We start from the raw sequence: 16627 nt of genomic DNA on the forward strand, positions 1-16627 counted from the left end.
GCTTTCTATCAAAAAAAAGGTTGTATTATGTACAAAAATTATATTTTCCAAAAGCTAGTGGAGCATAAAGAATACAATTAACTTCATAAAAACCTTATTTTACTTACAAAATGAACTAAAAGTTCAACCTAAATTATTGCATATAATTCATACAAGCTAGATTTTAAAAATATAACCAATATTTAAATTATTGAAGTCCATGTACAAAGAATTTCCCAAAGTTTCCAAAACATCTGAAATTATATTAAAAATAAAGATGTGCATTAAAATGGATAATATTTAGTCCTAGTTTCCAAAACATTTGAAATTATATTCATTAAAAATAAAGCTGTGCATTAAAATTGATAATGTTTAGTCCTTAGAACCAAAATAATGAACATTTTGAGTCTAAGAGTTTTGATAATAGATTCTCATGTTTCCAACATTTAGCTTACATTTTTACTAATAAGAAAAACCATTATAAAATAGATCAATTGTTTTTTAAAACCTAAAGACAGAAAAAGTACATCAGAGAGAGAGGCTTTCCGGGGAACAATTTTTAGATGACTGTGTATCACCCAGTCCATATATTTTCTTCAATGTCCTCAAGTCTAATATTTGTCAGCCTTTGTCTCATGTCAATTTTCTTCCTAGATGTTTTTCTTAAAACATAGGTAAGCTTGATGACAAAATAATGTTTCTTAATACTTGAGATTTTGGTAAAAGAAGAAACAATACACAAATAAAATTTATAGACATAGTACTTCAAAATTGGGCACATATAGGAATTTTAATAGTAATCTTATTCTAAATTATATATAATCCTAATATTTTCTGTTATAAATTTATCAAAGACAGCTATGCAACGTTGTTGGTTCACAATGAAGACTAATGTCTAAGTATGGAACTAGAACTAAAATCTTACAACACTAAATTAAGTTAGTAACTTCAATTTTATTCTATATTTAGTAGTTAAAATGTGTTAATTTTAATATATACACTCAATTACTAAGACTTGCTTAGGTCTATATTCAGAAAGTCAAATACTCTAAATAATCAATGTTAGTATAAAATTTGTCAGTGTTCCCACTGGATTTCCAGAGTTAAATTCAACGACTGAATACATTAATTACAATATTTTATTTTATTGTTTCTATTCTCATTGTGTAGCTTAATAGTTCCATGTATGAATAATAATTTATGTAAATAATGCCTATTCCAAAGTGCTGCCAGAAAACACTTGAGTTCATTGTCCGGATCATGTTTGTTCCCAAGGTGTCATGTTTACATAGATCTTACATGTTCGGAAGATTTTTCTCCTTTCAAGACAATAAATTTCAATTAAAAATTTATTCAGCAGTCAGGTAATACTACCAAAATTCCATGTTTTAGATTTAAAAAATGAATTTATTATAATATGAAAGCTCATTTTACATCTAAATCCAGTTGCCTTTATAGGTCTTGGATTATATATCAGTATTTTATTCTATTATTTCACTCATACAAATTACTTGATGGGTCAAGTAACAGATTCCTTGGGCAGTCTCTTCAAAATAAGAACTAATGGGAAAGGAGGAAATCTCAGATATCAGAGAATTTTGTGATTCTAAAGCAACTTGAGATATTTTTCTAATCATTATCACTGATTCTGCTTATATACATATATGAACAGGTGTATTTGCTTATTTCATGCACTTTTAATAAATTCTCACCTTTTCCCACGACATTGCCTTGGTAAGTTACAGTTGTCTAAAATTTATGGGTAAAGTATTTGGTACTTGCAATAAAAATTGCTATAAAAACTCTCCTCTAGATTATCTTATCTTTACTCTTCTACTTAAAACTATAATTGATAATTTTTCTCCTAATAATGCACACTCATTTTTGCAGGAGACCTTGAAGCTAACTGATAAATAGTTTTAAACATACAGATACTAAATACTGGATACAATTTCGGTTTAGCCAACAAAGCACCTTTTTAACAGTTTTTTTTTTTTCTTTTCAAACAGGTTTGGCTTTACTTGTAAACATCAGACTATAATATCACCATTTCATTTTCTTTTCTTTTCTTTTTGAGACGGAGACTCACTCTGTCGCCCGGGCTGGAGTGCAGTGGCCGGATCTCAGCTCACTGCAAGCTCCGCCTCCCGGGTTCCCGCCATTCTCCTGCCTCAGCCTCCCGAGTAGCTGGGACTACAGGCGCCCGCCACCTCGCCCGGCTAACATCACCATTTCAAATTGAAATATCACAAAAACATTTTCTACGTAGCCACATTAAAAAATAAATACAGGTAACTTATGACCCTATTCCATTTTCTAGAAAGTTTTCCAGTTGTTCTTTTGGAGTAACACAGAAATATTTTTCCAACATAGACGATCTTGCCCTATCTTCTTTATTATACCATCATGACCACCAGTGAAGCCAACAATAGCCCAGAAATATTTGATAGAACTATTCATGTGGTAATTTCTCAACAGCAACGGAGTTTTCACAACATTAATTTTGAGAACCTAGCAAGACTTCGTTTTCAACTATCAACTTTATCAGGAGCGGAGAAAAATTGCCAAGTTTTCTAAAATGTGGAAGCATTATCTATTTTTTAAACAAATATTGTACATTAACTGGATAAAATACGCTTGGCATAGAGCAGGTATGGATTGCTTTAGAGATGCTTTTTTAATATTCTGCAAAAAAAGAAATTATGTGAATTTAGGGTTTATATGCAGTGGTACATTGATATAATCAAGACTGAAAGCTAATAACATCCATTGATCTTAAAGTAGCCTATTGCTTTCCAAAGATTAACCTATTCCTTGATAGTAATGTACTTAAAGGTGATAGACCCTTTCCAGCCACTGATGCTGGCTTATGCACAAATGCAGTGGCCTGAATGACATTAGAGGCAGAATCTCCCACCATTCTCAGCATTATTCCACATGTAACTTTAAGTGAGAGGATGAGTCGGTCTATTCCTATGTCTCTGCAAAGAGAACCTTCCACCCTTTTATTTTCTGATAATTTCACTACAGCCAAACTCACTTGAACAAACCACATGTAGATTTTAACTTCCCACAAAATATGATTGTTCCCTAAAGGCAGAGTATTCCCAATAAGAATATGTAATTTGTGACTTAGCAGAGAACGACATCCAAAGTAAACAGTGTGTGTTGCAAATAGGAATTGGTTTATACCTCTACCCACAGATTGCTTTTTAAGTTTGCAGACTCCAGAGTTTGTGTTACAGACAATAGCTCTTGTATTATACGTAAAAGACAATTTAAATTTCCATGCAAAACAGTACTAAAGTAGACACAAGTCAGCCTTAAAGTATTAACCAGTTCAATTTCTTAAAACCTAATACTTGAAGTGATAATTTCCTTTTCCAAAGGTCTATCTTTGCCTTTTAAAAAAAATTCTGCCAAAAGCTATTTTAATAATGATAGCCATACCCCAAAGGCATCTCGGCACCAAATCCGAAGACATGAAAACAAATAAAATCTCTATGCCTTGCATGATCAAACAACAGTAAAAGCAAATTCTATTAAAAATTTCAGCTTTGACAACAAAAGCTCATTTAATGAAATTTCCTTTACTCAAGCACTATCAGTATAATTGTCCAACCAAAAATTTAATAAAGCTCTTCTGCATTAAAAATGAACTCTTTGCCGCATAAGAGGGCTATTCAGACTTCTCAAAACTTATTCACCACAAGTTAATAAAAAGAAAACCCAAACAAGAAAAGTTCTAGTGATAAGAAAAAAATTGTGAACATGTTTTAGGCTGGAAAGTTTGGCGATTATAACAGTGTTATCCAATGCCAATGTATTATACCGAAGCCAAATGTCTACACCATGAAACGACCTGTGACAATAGCGTAATTTTTCATTGTTAATCCAGAGTGGTATGTGTTCGATCATTTGGATAGTGAATGCATGTGCAAAACTCAATCGATCTCCTACCTTCATATAATGCTTTAAAACCTTGGGCACTCACAGCGAAGTCTGTCGTGAACCACAGAGTGAGGATAGATCCTGTACTCACTATAGACGAGGGCAGCTGAAATCCCGATAATCTAAATTAAAAAACAAAGACACGAAGACAGTTAAAAGCATGAATTTATCAAAAAAGCTTATTTGATGAAGTCACTGAATAACTTTAAAAGTGGTATATTCACTTGAAGTATGTGCATGTGTGGTCATGAAACAATCTCTGTTTCAGCTGGATTCCAAGCAGTGCTCTTAGGGAAAGTGAGTGAGATAATCCGGATGGCAAAGGCCCAGTGCAGCTGTCCAGAGGGCAAATCAATCCTGACACAGCTCTGTGATCCACAACGGGACTCCCAACGTAAGAACGCTAAAAATACCCACATCCTGGTAAGTAGCTTATTTTTTTATGTCATAAAATCCACAAACGCCTGTGCTGTGGAGGCTGGTCTGTCCTTTTTCACCCTCCTAGGAGCCTTCCTCCCTCCCTGTCTTTTGGTTTATCATCTTTCCTATCTGGTACAATTCACAGGAATCTTCACCCACTCTCAAATTGTATTCATTTTTGTAAACTGCAGTATTTGCTGTCTGCTCTTTTTTTTTTTTTTTTTAATTCAATCCCCTTAGAGACACTCATTTGTTCTTTTTATTTTTTCCCATTGGATGCCAATCCTAACCACTTCCAGATAGTCCGTTCACATGAAGTAAATGACTGATGAACAGAAAAAGAAACCACTGTCATACCAGCAGACACTGCTTTCTGGTTTATATGTTATTGAACACAATACAGAAGACAAGTTAGTGAAGCAAACATTGTTTTAAGAAAGAAACAAAACAAAACAGTGAGTTTAAATTCTCCTGTGACTCTGTGACTGAAGACCAGCAAGAATACAGAACTCATCAACCCTACACAACAGTATTTAATCAATATTTATAGAACACTTTATCCAACAAGAACAGAGTACGCACGTATTTCAAGTGCCCATAGAACATATACCAAGATAAACCGCATTTGAGGCCATAAAAACCAACCTCAATACATTTAAAATAACCAAAATCATATAGCATCTATTCTCTGACCACACAGTGGAATCAAATTAGAAATCAATAAGGTAAAAATGACAGAAAAATATATAATTACTTGGAAAATAAACAGTAGACTTCTAAATAATCCATGGATCAAAGAGGAAGTCTCAAGGAAAATAAAAATATAGATAAACTGAATGAAAATATAAAATACAACATATTAAACTTTGTAAGACTCAGCTAAGTAGTGCTGAGAAGGTAATTAGTAGCACTAAAAACAGAATTTAGAAAAGAGAAAAACCCCCAAATCTCTAATCCAAATTCTCATTTAAAGAACTGTAAAAGGAAAAAAAAAAAATCAAACTAAAGGAAACAGAAAGCAAAATAAATAAATAAATAAATAAATAAATAAATAAATAAATAAGAGAAGTACAGAAATCAATAAAATTGAAAGAAAAAAGAACAAATAATGAAAAAAAGAGCCAGTACTTTGGAAAAAATATCATTAAAATTGACAAAGACTGACTAAATTGGGAGTTTCAGAAGACACAAGTAGTCATTGTTAGTCACTAAACATCAAATATTACTATGAACTCAGAAGACATCAAAAAAATAAAAAAAGTTGCTACAGAAACTAGATATGTAAAATTGGCAACTAAGAAAATATGGGTAACTAACTCAAAAAAAAACTATTACAACTAACCAATGAAAAAATACATAATGTGAATTACCATATAGCTATTAAAACTTACCCCAAATAAATATACAGTTCCAAATGTTGCTACTGGGGAATTCTACCTTTAAATAATCAACACCATTTGTACACGCTTTAAAGAATTAACACTAATTGTACACAGTCTCTTCCAGAAAGTATAAGTGGATGGAATGCTTTTCTAGTAATTTTGTGGCATTGACACTATCCTTTCCCTTATGCGCTGAATTATGCTCCTCCCACCAATTCATACATCGAAGCCCTAACCCCCAACATAACTATATTTGGAAACAGGGCTTTACAGAGGTAATTACAGTTAAATGATGTTGAAGAACTAGGACTCTGATCCCACAGGATTAGTGTTCATTAAAAATAGGAAAAGAGAATACCTTTCTCCCTGGATACATACTGATAAAAGACCATGTGAGCATGGAGCAGGAAGGCTGCTGTCTACAAGTTAGGAAGAGAGCCCTCACCAGGAACTGACTATTCTGGACCCTGATCTCAGACTTTCAGTCTCCAAAAGTATGAAGAAGTAAAACTGTATTTCTTAGTCCCCGTAACTTATAGTATTTTGTTATGGCGGCCTAAGTAGACTAAGACACTCTGATGTCAAAATCAGATAAACACAGATAAAAGAAAAATAAAACAGTATCTCTCATGCATATAGATGCAAAAATCCTTAATCAAATAAGAGAAAACAGAAGTAGTCAAGATAAGAATTATACACCATGATCAAATGGTGTTTATTAGAAGAATAAAAGAAAGGTCCAATCTTTGAAAATTAATCAATATAATCTGCAATATTAATGGGCTAACAAAGAAAAATCACAATATCATAGTAATCCTTGTAGAAAAAAAAAAACATCTGACAATAATAATCACTGAATCCTGAGAAAAGTTCTACAGTAAAATATGATTGGAGGGAATCTTCTCCAAGTTGACAAAGAATATCTCTACCAAAAAAAAAAAAAAGCCTAAAGATAACATTTTATTTAGTGGTGAAAGACTGCATACTTCTGCGTGAGACTGGGAACAAGTCAAGTAATATCTGCTTTGTACAGTTGTATTCAATACTGTGCTGGAATATCCTACAAATATGATAATACAAGAAAAGAAAATAAATGCATACGGGTCAGAAAGGAATGAATAAATTTACCACCATTTGAAGATAGCATGATCACCTTTATAGAAAATGCTAAGGAATCTACAAGAAAACTTGTAGAGCTAATACTTGATATCATCACATGTGCAGGGCACAGAATGAACATACAAAAATCTATAGTATTTCTGCATACTAGCAATAAACATTAACATCAAAATTTGAAATACATCAATCACAATAGCTCAAAAAAGGAAAAGTTTCTGTATAAATACAGTAAGCTATGCCCAACAGTGTATACAGAAAAATACACAACACTAAGAAAAAAATCAAAGAAATGCTAAATAAATGGAGAGGTATACCATGTTAATAGATTGGAAGACTCAATGTAAAGATATAGGTTATTTCCAAATCGATATACAGGTTTTACACAATTTATATCAAAATCCCAGCAAGAATTTTTGAAGACATAGCAAGATCTTTTTTAAAATATGTATGAGAAGGCAAAAAAGAAAAAATAGAATAGCTCAAACAATTTTGTGAGAGAAGAATAAAGTAGGAAAAACAGTTTACCTGATTTCAAGACTTATTTTACCTCTACAACAATTCAGACTATTTGGTATTGGCAGATTGACAAAGAAATAAACCCATAGCTCAATGGATCAGAACAAAGAACCCAGAAATAAACCTAAACAAGTATCTCCAACTTGTTTTCAACAGATTCAAAAGAAACTGCATAGAATAAATCAATTATGATTAAACAATTGGATTACAAAAATAAATGTAAAATGTAAAGCAATTAGTCTCTTAGTAAAAAAAAAAATAGGGAAAGTCTTCTGAGTCTAGGGCTAGACAGAGTTTCTACACTTGACACCAAAATTACAATCCAGAAAAAGAAAAGTTAATAAATTGGATTTCATAAAAATTAAAAACTTTGCTCTGCAAAAGACCCTATTAAGAGGATAAAAGTGTATGCTGCAGACTGGGAGAACACATTTGCAAGCCAAATATCTGACAAAAGACAAGTATCTAGAATATACAATTAACCTCAAGACTCAACAGCAAAAGACAATCTATTTAGAAAATACAGTCATGTGACCTAAAGGACATCCAGATGGCAAATAAGCACATGAATATTTTACTCTACATCAACAGACATTAGAGGAATACAAATTAAAACCACAGAGAAATACTATCCTGGGAGGTCACCATCCTTATGGAAAGCCTCTCCTACCAGGTAGAGGTGGTGAGGACAGAATTAACACAATGGAGAAGCTCAGAATGGCTGAAATAAAAATAAATAATGACAACATCACATGCTGGCTTGAATGTGGAGAAAACTGATTGCTCTTGTATTGCTGGTGGAAATATAAAATGGTACAGCCATTTTCTGTAGAAAACAGAAACCTTCTGGAGAAGTTTGACATTTTCTTTAAAAACGAAACATGCAACTGCCATCTGATCTAACAATTGCTCTACTCTGTAGTTGGCCCTAGAAATGCTCATGATTGGAAACGGTCCCTATCTTGACTGTAATACATCAATATTCGGTAGTGTAATTATTGTACAATTGTTCTTCTTTGCAGTTGCCCCAGAAATTCTCATGATAGGAAACAGTCCCTATCTTCATCGTAATACATCAATATTCTGGTAGTGTAATTATTGTACCACAGTTTTGCAAGTGGCTTCCGTTGGAGAAACTGGTATACAGTACACAGAAACTCTTTGTATAATTTAACTACATGTGAATCTATAATGATCTCAATTAAATACATTGGAAAGGTTGAGACTGAGAGGTACTCAAGAACATATTAAGATGAAAATAATCTAGTAACCAAAATAATGCTATTTAATAACAAAACATTTAGTTCTAAAAGTAAGTTGGACAAAAACTATTGAGAATAATTTCATTTAGTAAATGCCCATCTTGAAGTTTTACATATCTATTCACATAAGTTTAGGTACAAAATAATGTGATAACACTTTAAATACAATTTCATGTCCCTTTTAATTATTAAGCTTTATAAAGAATTGTGATTATGAAGGGGTGTGGTCAAATGATATTAGTTCAGGAAGTAGGAATAAGATACTAAGGGATATTTAAAACCAACCTCATAGGACTACTGTTTGGAGGTTTGGGGTAATTTAATACTTACATATGTAGGTAAAATATAGGCATGTGATCTGATTTCAAATAGCTGGAATGAAATGGATTCATTCACAGTTGTGTGCAAAAAAATGGAGTCCAACATTAGTTGACAGGGATGTGGAAGGATGAGTGGATCCAATTGATCATAAAGAGCTTTCAAGAGCTAAATTTGTGATTAAATGTTAACGGCCATTTATTCCACACTGGCTGAGAGTGAGGAATCTTATAAGGAGCTGGCAAGACTCACTCTTTGGTGGCTCACACATGTGCTGAGGACACTGAACTACTTCTCTGAGGATCCTTTCCATGAGGACCCTTGCAATTCATTTTATTCCTGTCTGCCTCACTTTGAGGAATTCCCTGCTTCTTACAAGCAACTGACTTATTTTCAACAAATAGTAAATTATGAAGCAGGAATATTTTGAAGTAAATTGGAATATTTTGAAGTAAAGCCCAACAATCCACACAGGTGTCTTGCAGTATCCAGTCTTCCTTCTCTCATTCAGATTTGACGGTCCAGGGTAGTATGGGGATATCTTAGTATACATAAAGTTATTGACATACTTTGAATATTTCAACAAAAACATGACATTTATGTTACACCCTATCGTAATTTTTTAGTGTTTTTTAAAACATACAAGCATGCTAAAGTATCTTCATTTTAGAGAGCTAGACATAGCCCAAAATTAAAGACGTATACATTAAAACATTTTTAAAATGTGTTTTCCAAATCGCCAAGGGAGTATGAAATTTTACTAAAGGACAGCTGTCCATAAATAAAAGGAATTATTTTGAAATGAAAAAAAGCTTATTGCCTATGGATGTGACAGACAGACTGACATTAATTTCCAAATGGCATATACAGAGGCTGGGTAATCAGGAAATAGACTGCATTCTGTAAATTCAGAAGCCTTATATCTATAGTTATTGGACTAGTAGTTTTTCAGTAAAATAGCTTATTTTCTATAAGTTATTCCAAATTCCGTTGTAGAATTCATCCAAAATTAGTTGTAGGTATAAAAAGTTTTTTAAAAATATTATAGTATATAGTACATAATTTTGAAACTCCTTTTACGTATTTTTTATATAGCATATATAGTAAACCTTTTTATATACTATATATTTTATATATATAATATATAGTATATATATTATATACTGTATATTTTATATATATAATATATAGTATATATAATATACTATATATAATATATAGTATATAAAAAAGTATAAAAAGTATATATATTATATATAGTATATAAAAAGTATATAGCAAACCTTTTTATATACTATATATAATATATATAGTATATAAACAGTAAACTTATATGTACTATAGTTTATATATGAGATACATAGCAAACATTTTATAAAGACTACAGTATTTTATACTGTATAGTACATTTACTATACTATAGTGTAGTATTTATACACAGTATGTACAGTATAGTATACTATATATTGTTTAATATATAATATAGTAATAGTAATATTTTGTTCTTCATATTTTATAATTTTTATTATACAATATAGTAATATTTTATATTACTGTAAACTATATATTTTATTATACAATATAGTAATATAGTAATATTTTGTATTACCATGCAGTAAAAATATTTTATTATATAATATAGTATATATTACATAATACATAGTATACTATATTATGCACTATATTATAGCAGAATTTAGAAGTGGGAAGGGGTATTAGTACCAGATGTCAGGTGTTTCAGCTTTTTATTTTGTATAGAAGAGAAATTATGATTAGAAATATTTGGTCACTCAATAAGGTTTGCCTGGTCTACGGATGGCGACAATTTGGACAGCAAGAAGTGATCAGTGATCATATCCCCGCAAGAACTGTTGTGGACAGAACAGCCCCAGAGAGCTTGGGAGATCTAAGAGCACAGGTGGCTGTGGCTCCTTGGAAGTCTCCATCCTTATGGAAAGCCTCTCCTACCAGGTAGAGGTGGTGAGGACAGAATCGACACAATGAAGAAGTCCAGATGGATGTGCAGGGACCATCTAACAATTCCTGAGCCCAAGAGAGGCACACATGGTGCCCTACATGGTCCTCAGTATAAGAGATCACTTGAGTTACGTGGCCTTGGTGAGCAGGTCTTGGCGCTGGTGACAAAATACCGGATGCAAGGAGTTACATGTCAAATTGCATCAGGACATGGCAGAGGGTGATCTGGAACCAGGCACTTTCTCAACCCCCAGTACCTTGGGGTCATATAACTCTCTTGGACTTCGATACCAACCAGGGAAGATGGAATCAAGCAGGCAAGGTTCAGAAAACACTGAATCAAATACATACACACACACACACTCACACACACACTCACACACACACTGTGAATCACATGAGTATATATACATTTTACCAGTTTAAAATTTCTGCCATCATTTGGAGAGAGACCCAAAGTAAAAATTACTGTAAACTCCATGTAATAATTACATTATTTTTATACCTTAACTTTGGCCTCAGAAAATAGTACCTATTACATTTATTTTTCTGTTCTCTTCAGCATATCACTAATTTGAAACCATTAATATAAAGTATAGAAACCTCTCAATATAAACTTCAATAACAGATTTTTATCACAATGTATAACCCATACAAATATACGCATGTTTAAGCTATTGTATAATTCTTTTTCTTAAAACCTTGTTGAATTTTAAACTCAGGGATCGCTACTTAATATAATGTCTCTAGGGCACAGACTGCCCTTTATTTAAGGCACTTTCAAGTTCGAGTTTCAAATGTTTTTCTGACTCCTCGCTGTGACACTTGATTGGCCCAGTAGTAAAGACAGTCCAACTAGCTACTGTACTTGAAGCCTTTCATTGCTATTGTTAAGACATTAAGGTTAAATGTCTTGTTTTTGTATCAGACAATGTCAAGAGTGAATGTGATCTGTCTCTGATGCCTGTTTTCCTCCTCTCCAAAGCACCCATCACATCTATTTGAGTCTGGCTTCACTTAAAAGAAAAAGCAAATCCATGTTCACTCGTACGGCATCCACTAAACCACAGATTCTGAACACAAGACAACTAGGAGAGCATGAACGTGATACAAACAAAATCAGGACTGCTTGTAGCAAGACAGCTACCTCACATCTAAGGAGTCGCAACATCTTTCTCTATCATCTGATGCCTACTACAGATTAAAAGTAAGTCCAGGTAGCTTGTTACCTTCCTTGTAAGCAGTCGTTCAATAGGAATACATAAAATGATTTGCTAGTGCAGTATGGAAATGGCTTTTCACATTAATTTCTTTTTTTTTTTTTTTTTTTTTTGAGACGGAGTCTCACTCTGTCGCCCAGGCTAGAGTACAGTGGCTGGATCTCAGCTCACTGCAAGCTCCACCTCCCGGGTTCACGCCATTCTCCTGCCTCAGCCTCCCGAGTAGCTGGGACTACAGGCGCCCACCACCTCGCCCGGCTAGTTTTTTGTATTTTTCAGTAGAGACGGGGTTTCACTGTGTTAGCCAGGATGGTCTCGATCTCCTGACCTCGTGATCCGCCCGTCTCGGCCTCCCAAAGTGCTGGGATTACAGGCTTGAGCCACCGCGCCCGGTCCACATTAATTTCTTGAATAAAAAGTCTGCATGCCTGGCATATGTGTATATTTCTCTACATGACAGAGTAAGTATAGACACAGAAATATATACACATGTATTTTCCAATAATAAACTTGCAACTTTCCTCATGACACTTTCAGTAATACTCTATGTGTTTGAGTTCCTTTAGGAAATACAAAAACTACAGAACTTTTAGGGCTTATTAAAATAATTGATAGTGATATATTAATAATCCAGGGTTCATTTAAAATTTGGTTATTTTATGTATTTTTTTATTTATTTTTTTGAGATGGAGTCTAGCTCTGTCACCCAGGCTGGAGTGCAGTGGCCTGATCTCGGCTCACTGCAACCTCCACCTACCAGGTTCAAGGATTCTCCTGCCTCAGCCTCCAGAGTAGCTGGGATTACATACACCACCACCACGCCCAGCTAATTTTTGTATTTTTAGTAGAGATGGGGTTTCACCATTTGGCCAGGCTGGTATCAAACTCCTGACTTCAGGTGATCCACCTGCCTCATCCTCCCAAAGTGCTAGGAATACAGGCATGAGCCACTGCGCCCAGCCTTATTTTGTTTATGTATTTTTAAATGAGTTGTACATATTTACAGTGTACAACACAATGTCTCACTGTATCTGTACATCACAAAATGATTACTACTGGCAAGTTTTTTTTTTCTATGAAGATTGATACACACACACACACATATATATAATTGGACAGAATTCTAAAAGGATCATCCTGTCTTCACGAGTGGTTATATTTTAAAAACACGAGATTTCAATAGTCCTATCACTTCTTGTTGAAGAGAATACTCTAATTTCTTATAATTTTGGTTTCATTGCTCTTCAAGAGCTTTACATGTGTATATGTGTATATAGATATACACACATATTTTATAGACACACATCTACATATACAAAGTATATTGGACAAAGAAAAAGCATTGTCCTTTCATGCCAAAATGTTTTGTAAACAGTGGCTCGGTTTGGTTCTTTGGCAATTCCTTCTGTCATTAGGAAAACAGAGAGATTAGCTCATACAATTTGTAAAATTCAAGCTGGATCAGAAAATTGCAAAAGCATAAGACTCATTATAGAAGGACTTGGTACATACTGATTTAGGAGGCAAAGAAAGTGAAAGTTTAGAGGCTAGACCAGAGAGAGGAACGAATGCACAGAGGACAGCCCTTCATGCTGGGTACCCCAAGAGTTGGACCCCAATATCCCAAAGGAACAGGAGCTCCATGAGGGCAGAAGTGGGTCCCCTGTAACCCACAGCCGTATGTTGAGATTCTAGAATGCCTGGAGCATGGAAGTGCTCCAGCCATATTTGTTGAAATATCCCAGCAATCCCCTCCCAGCAGAGCCAGGATCTCATTGGCTTGGAAAGAACTCCACGCTCATTCAGTTAAGTTCTATGGAATGAGGGAATCCTCTCCTACGTTTTCAGCCAAGACTTGGGGATGGAATCAGTGGTCACCCATCAGGGAATGAAAAAGAGGAGAGGCCAAGGGGAGAATCCATTCGAAGCTGCGCTGGAAGATGAGGTCTCCTTAACTGCCCTCCCACTGATCGGAAACCGACTGCCTGAGTTTTCAGGATGAACCAGGAAGTACAAATGCAGAAACAAAAAATTCACGTTTAAATCTCAGAAGTGAGGTTTATAAATAAAGCTAACTGTGCAGATTCCACAAAGCAAATCTATGTCAGAAGCTATCCTCTGTGTGCTTTCCTAAGCGAGGGGCCACTTTTATCTCAGGAGTTTGGCCCCGGGTTTCTCAGGCCATGAAGACCAGCTTGGAGAAGAAATTTTCTAAAATCACATCTTACGTTTAGGTACTGAAAAAGTATTACCATGAAACCACTGCATATTGCTTTAACTGATAGTTTTCCTTCCTAAGAGGCTTACATCATTAAAGGCTTATCAGTTTATTCAAATAACATCATTGTTTACCCCATGGTTACGACATAGTCTACCTTCTCCCGGGACCCTGAGAGGAATTTCATCTGGTTATGGTGATTTAATATACATGGTATATCATAGTTTGCACTAAATAGAAATTTCCTTCTAAGAAATTTCACTCTCTGCTAAACACTACTCTCTAATAAAAGTTCCTTTGGGGAAGAAAATAAATTTTCCCCAAATTGCATTCTACACAAGTTTGTCAAGAATTAATTCCACTGATCCTCTTTTTTTTTTTTTAATCAATGCACCAAATTATTTTGGGCAAGTTATTTTATAATTACAGTGTCTGTAATAGACTATTGGAAACAAAAATCTAAACAGATTTTGTCCCCAAGCATGAAATAGCATCCACATGACATATATTTAAGACAATAAAACCATTTATAAATGCCATTAAAACAGTAACAGCGGTTTTCCTTTCAATTGTCATTGTAAATACTTTACTCCAGTGTTTTCCCCTCCACTCTTATGCCTTCTGTGTGATCAGCACCAGCTTCTCCTGAATGAGGATCCATAAATTATCTCGAGTGCAAAATTCATTCGTAGAATTTTTATGTCAAGATGCTTTTCAATCTTTTCTCTCTCAGATATGCCACTTTTCTATGGAAAGACTTTGGATAAGACCTGTGCTTCTTCAGAATAACTCATGGAGTTTCCATTTTATTTTCTCCTCTGATCATTACTATTAATATATTTAATCTTAAACAGACCTCATGGTTGTAGAAAAAGAGATAAGGCTCTGATTTTCTCATAGGCAAGGGAGGGGATTAGGTAGCGACCCCTAGAGTTTATTCCAGGTCTGTTTTCATTATCTCAACATTAAAAAACATACTGAAATGGCTCAAAGATGTTAATATGCAAATTTATTTCATCATATCTCACAAAATATATTTTTACATTGTGATTTTCTTAATGGTGAACCTAACGTCTATAAAATTGAAACCCGTAGTTGGGAGGCATTCATTGCACTTAAAACAGTACGCATAAACTCAGATTGAAGTAGAAACAAGGTGAGAGCCAGCGAGCACACACTTACAAGAGGACAGAGAGAAGAAAGGAGGGAGACCCAGTAGAGACCAACTGTTACTCAATTACACTTTACAACACCCGGCCCTGATAATCCACACCAGCCCCAGCCCCATTTCAAAACTTTGCTCTGAAGCTATCACTTGTCTGGCAAAAAAAAAAAAAAAAAAAAAAAAAACCCAAAAACAGAGGCTAACTGGAAAGGAGGAAAAGATAGAGGAATGAAACAAAAGAATCCTAAATCCTGACAATAGAATTAAGACAATGGAATTCATTGTTCTAAGAATTTTGAAACCAAACTTCTTCGGTGACCTGGCATGTATTAGAAATGTAGTAAATGCTTAATAAGTTGGTAACATACACATCCAAGAGAAGGTACTAGGAAATGTGGGCCTGCTATTTTCTTGGTGGAATAAAATTTATTATATACACGAATAAAATATTTGAATGATATGTAACAATTGGGTAAATGGGAATTACTTCAAATAAACACAGTATTGTTTTAAAAGACACAGCAATAATCCACATTTATGCACTTCATTATATTTGTCAATGTATTCTCAAAAGGCCTGCAAACATGTGTAAAGAGCTTCGGTAGAGCTCACGGACTAAAAGACAGACAGGATCAGAATACTGAAATATTGGCTATTGAGCTAAATAAAAGGTGATTATATAAAATAAATCCTTGCTAAAGCATACATAGATTACAAAAACATGATTGGCAATTACACTGGGAAGTTTGAAAAAGTAAAAACTGAAATTAAAACTTTTGTCAAATGGGTTATGAGAAAACAGTAAACTCACACAGGAACTGAACTGTTTTCCAGTTGTAGTGATTTGTCAGGCAAGAGCCCAGAGACCAGGTGGCTTAAGTAACTTATTCAAAGGACTGCTTATAGAATCTGCTTTCCTGGCTATGAACTTAGTGATTATCCTACAGCAAGGCAGTTTTCACATTGTGTTGATTTCCTAGATTTGGGGTTGGTGAAAAGAAACGAACTAATGCAACAAAAACTCAAACATCAGCTACTCCCCCTGGAGTGTCTACTAACTGCTGGTCAATGCTCTGAGTGTGAAAAGCCATATTCTCACA

At 34.1% G+C, this 16627-nt stretch overlaps 1 protein-coding gene across 1 annotated transcript in view; it reads right to left on the minus strand.

Annotated features, from left to right (window-relative positions):
* The window catches only part of CSMD1 (CUB and Sushi multiple domains 1), a 2081403-nt gene that overhangs the window by 1491940 nt on the left and 572836 nt on the right, over positions 1 to 16627 (minus strand). The window contains exon 3 of the mRNA XM_011937546.1: positions 3940 to 4052. Coding sequence (XP_011792936.1) covers positions 3940 to 4052 — 113 coding nt within the window. The remainder of the gene's footprint in view (positions 1 to 3939; positions 4053 to 16627) is intronic.

The sequence above is a fragment of the Colobus angolensis genome, unplaced genomic scaffold, assembly GCF_000951035.1.
Source record: "Colobus angolensis palliatus isolate OR3802 unplaced genomic scaffold, Cang.pa_1.0 Scaffold165, whole genome shotgun sequence".
NCBI lineage: Eukaryota > Metazoa > Chordata > Mammalia > Primates > Cercopithecidae > Colobus > Colobus angolensis.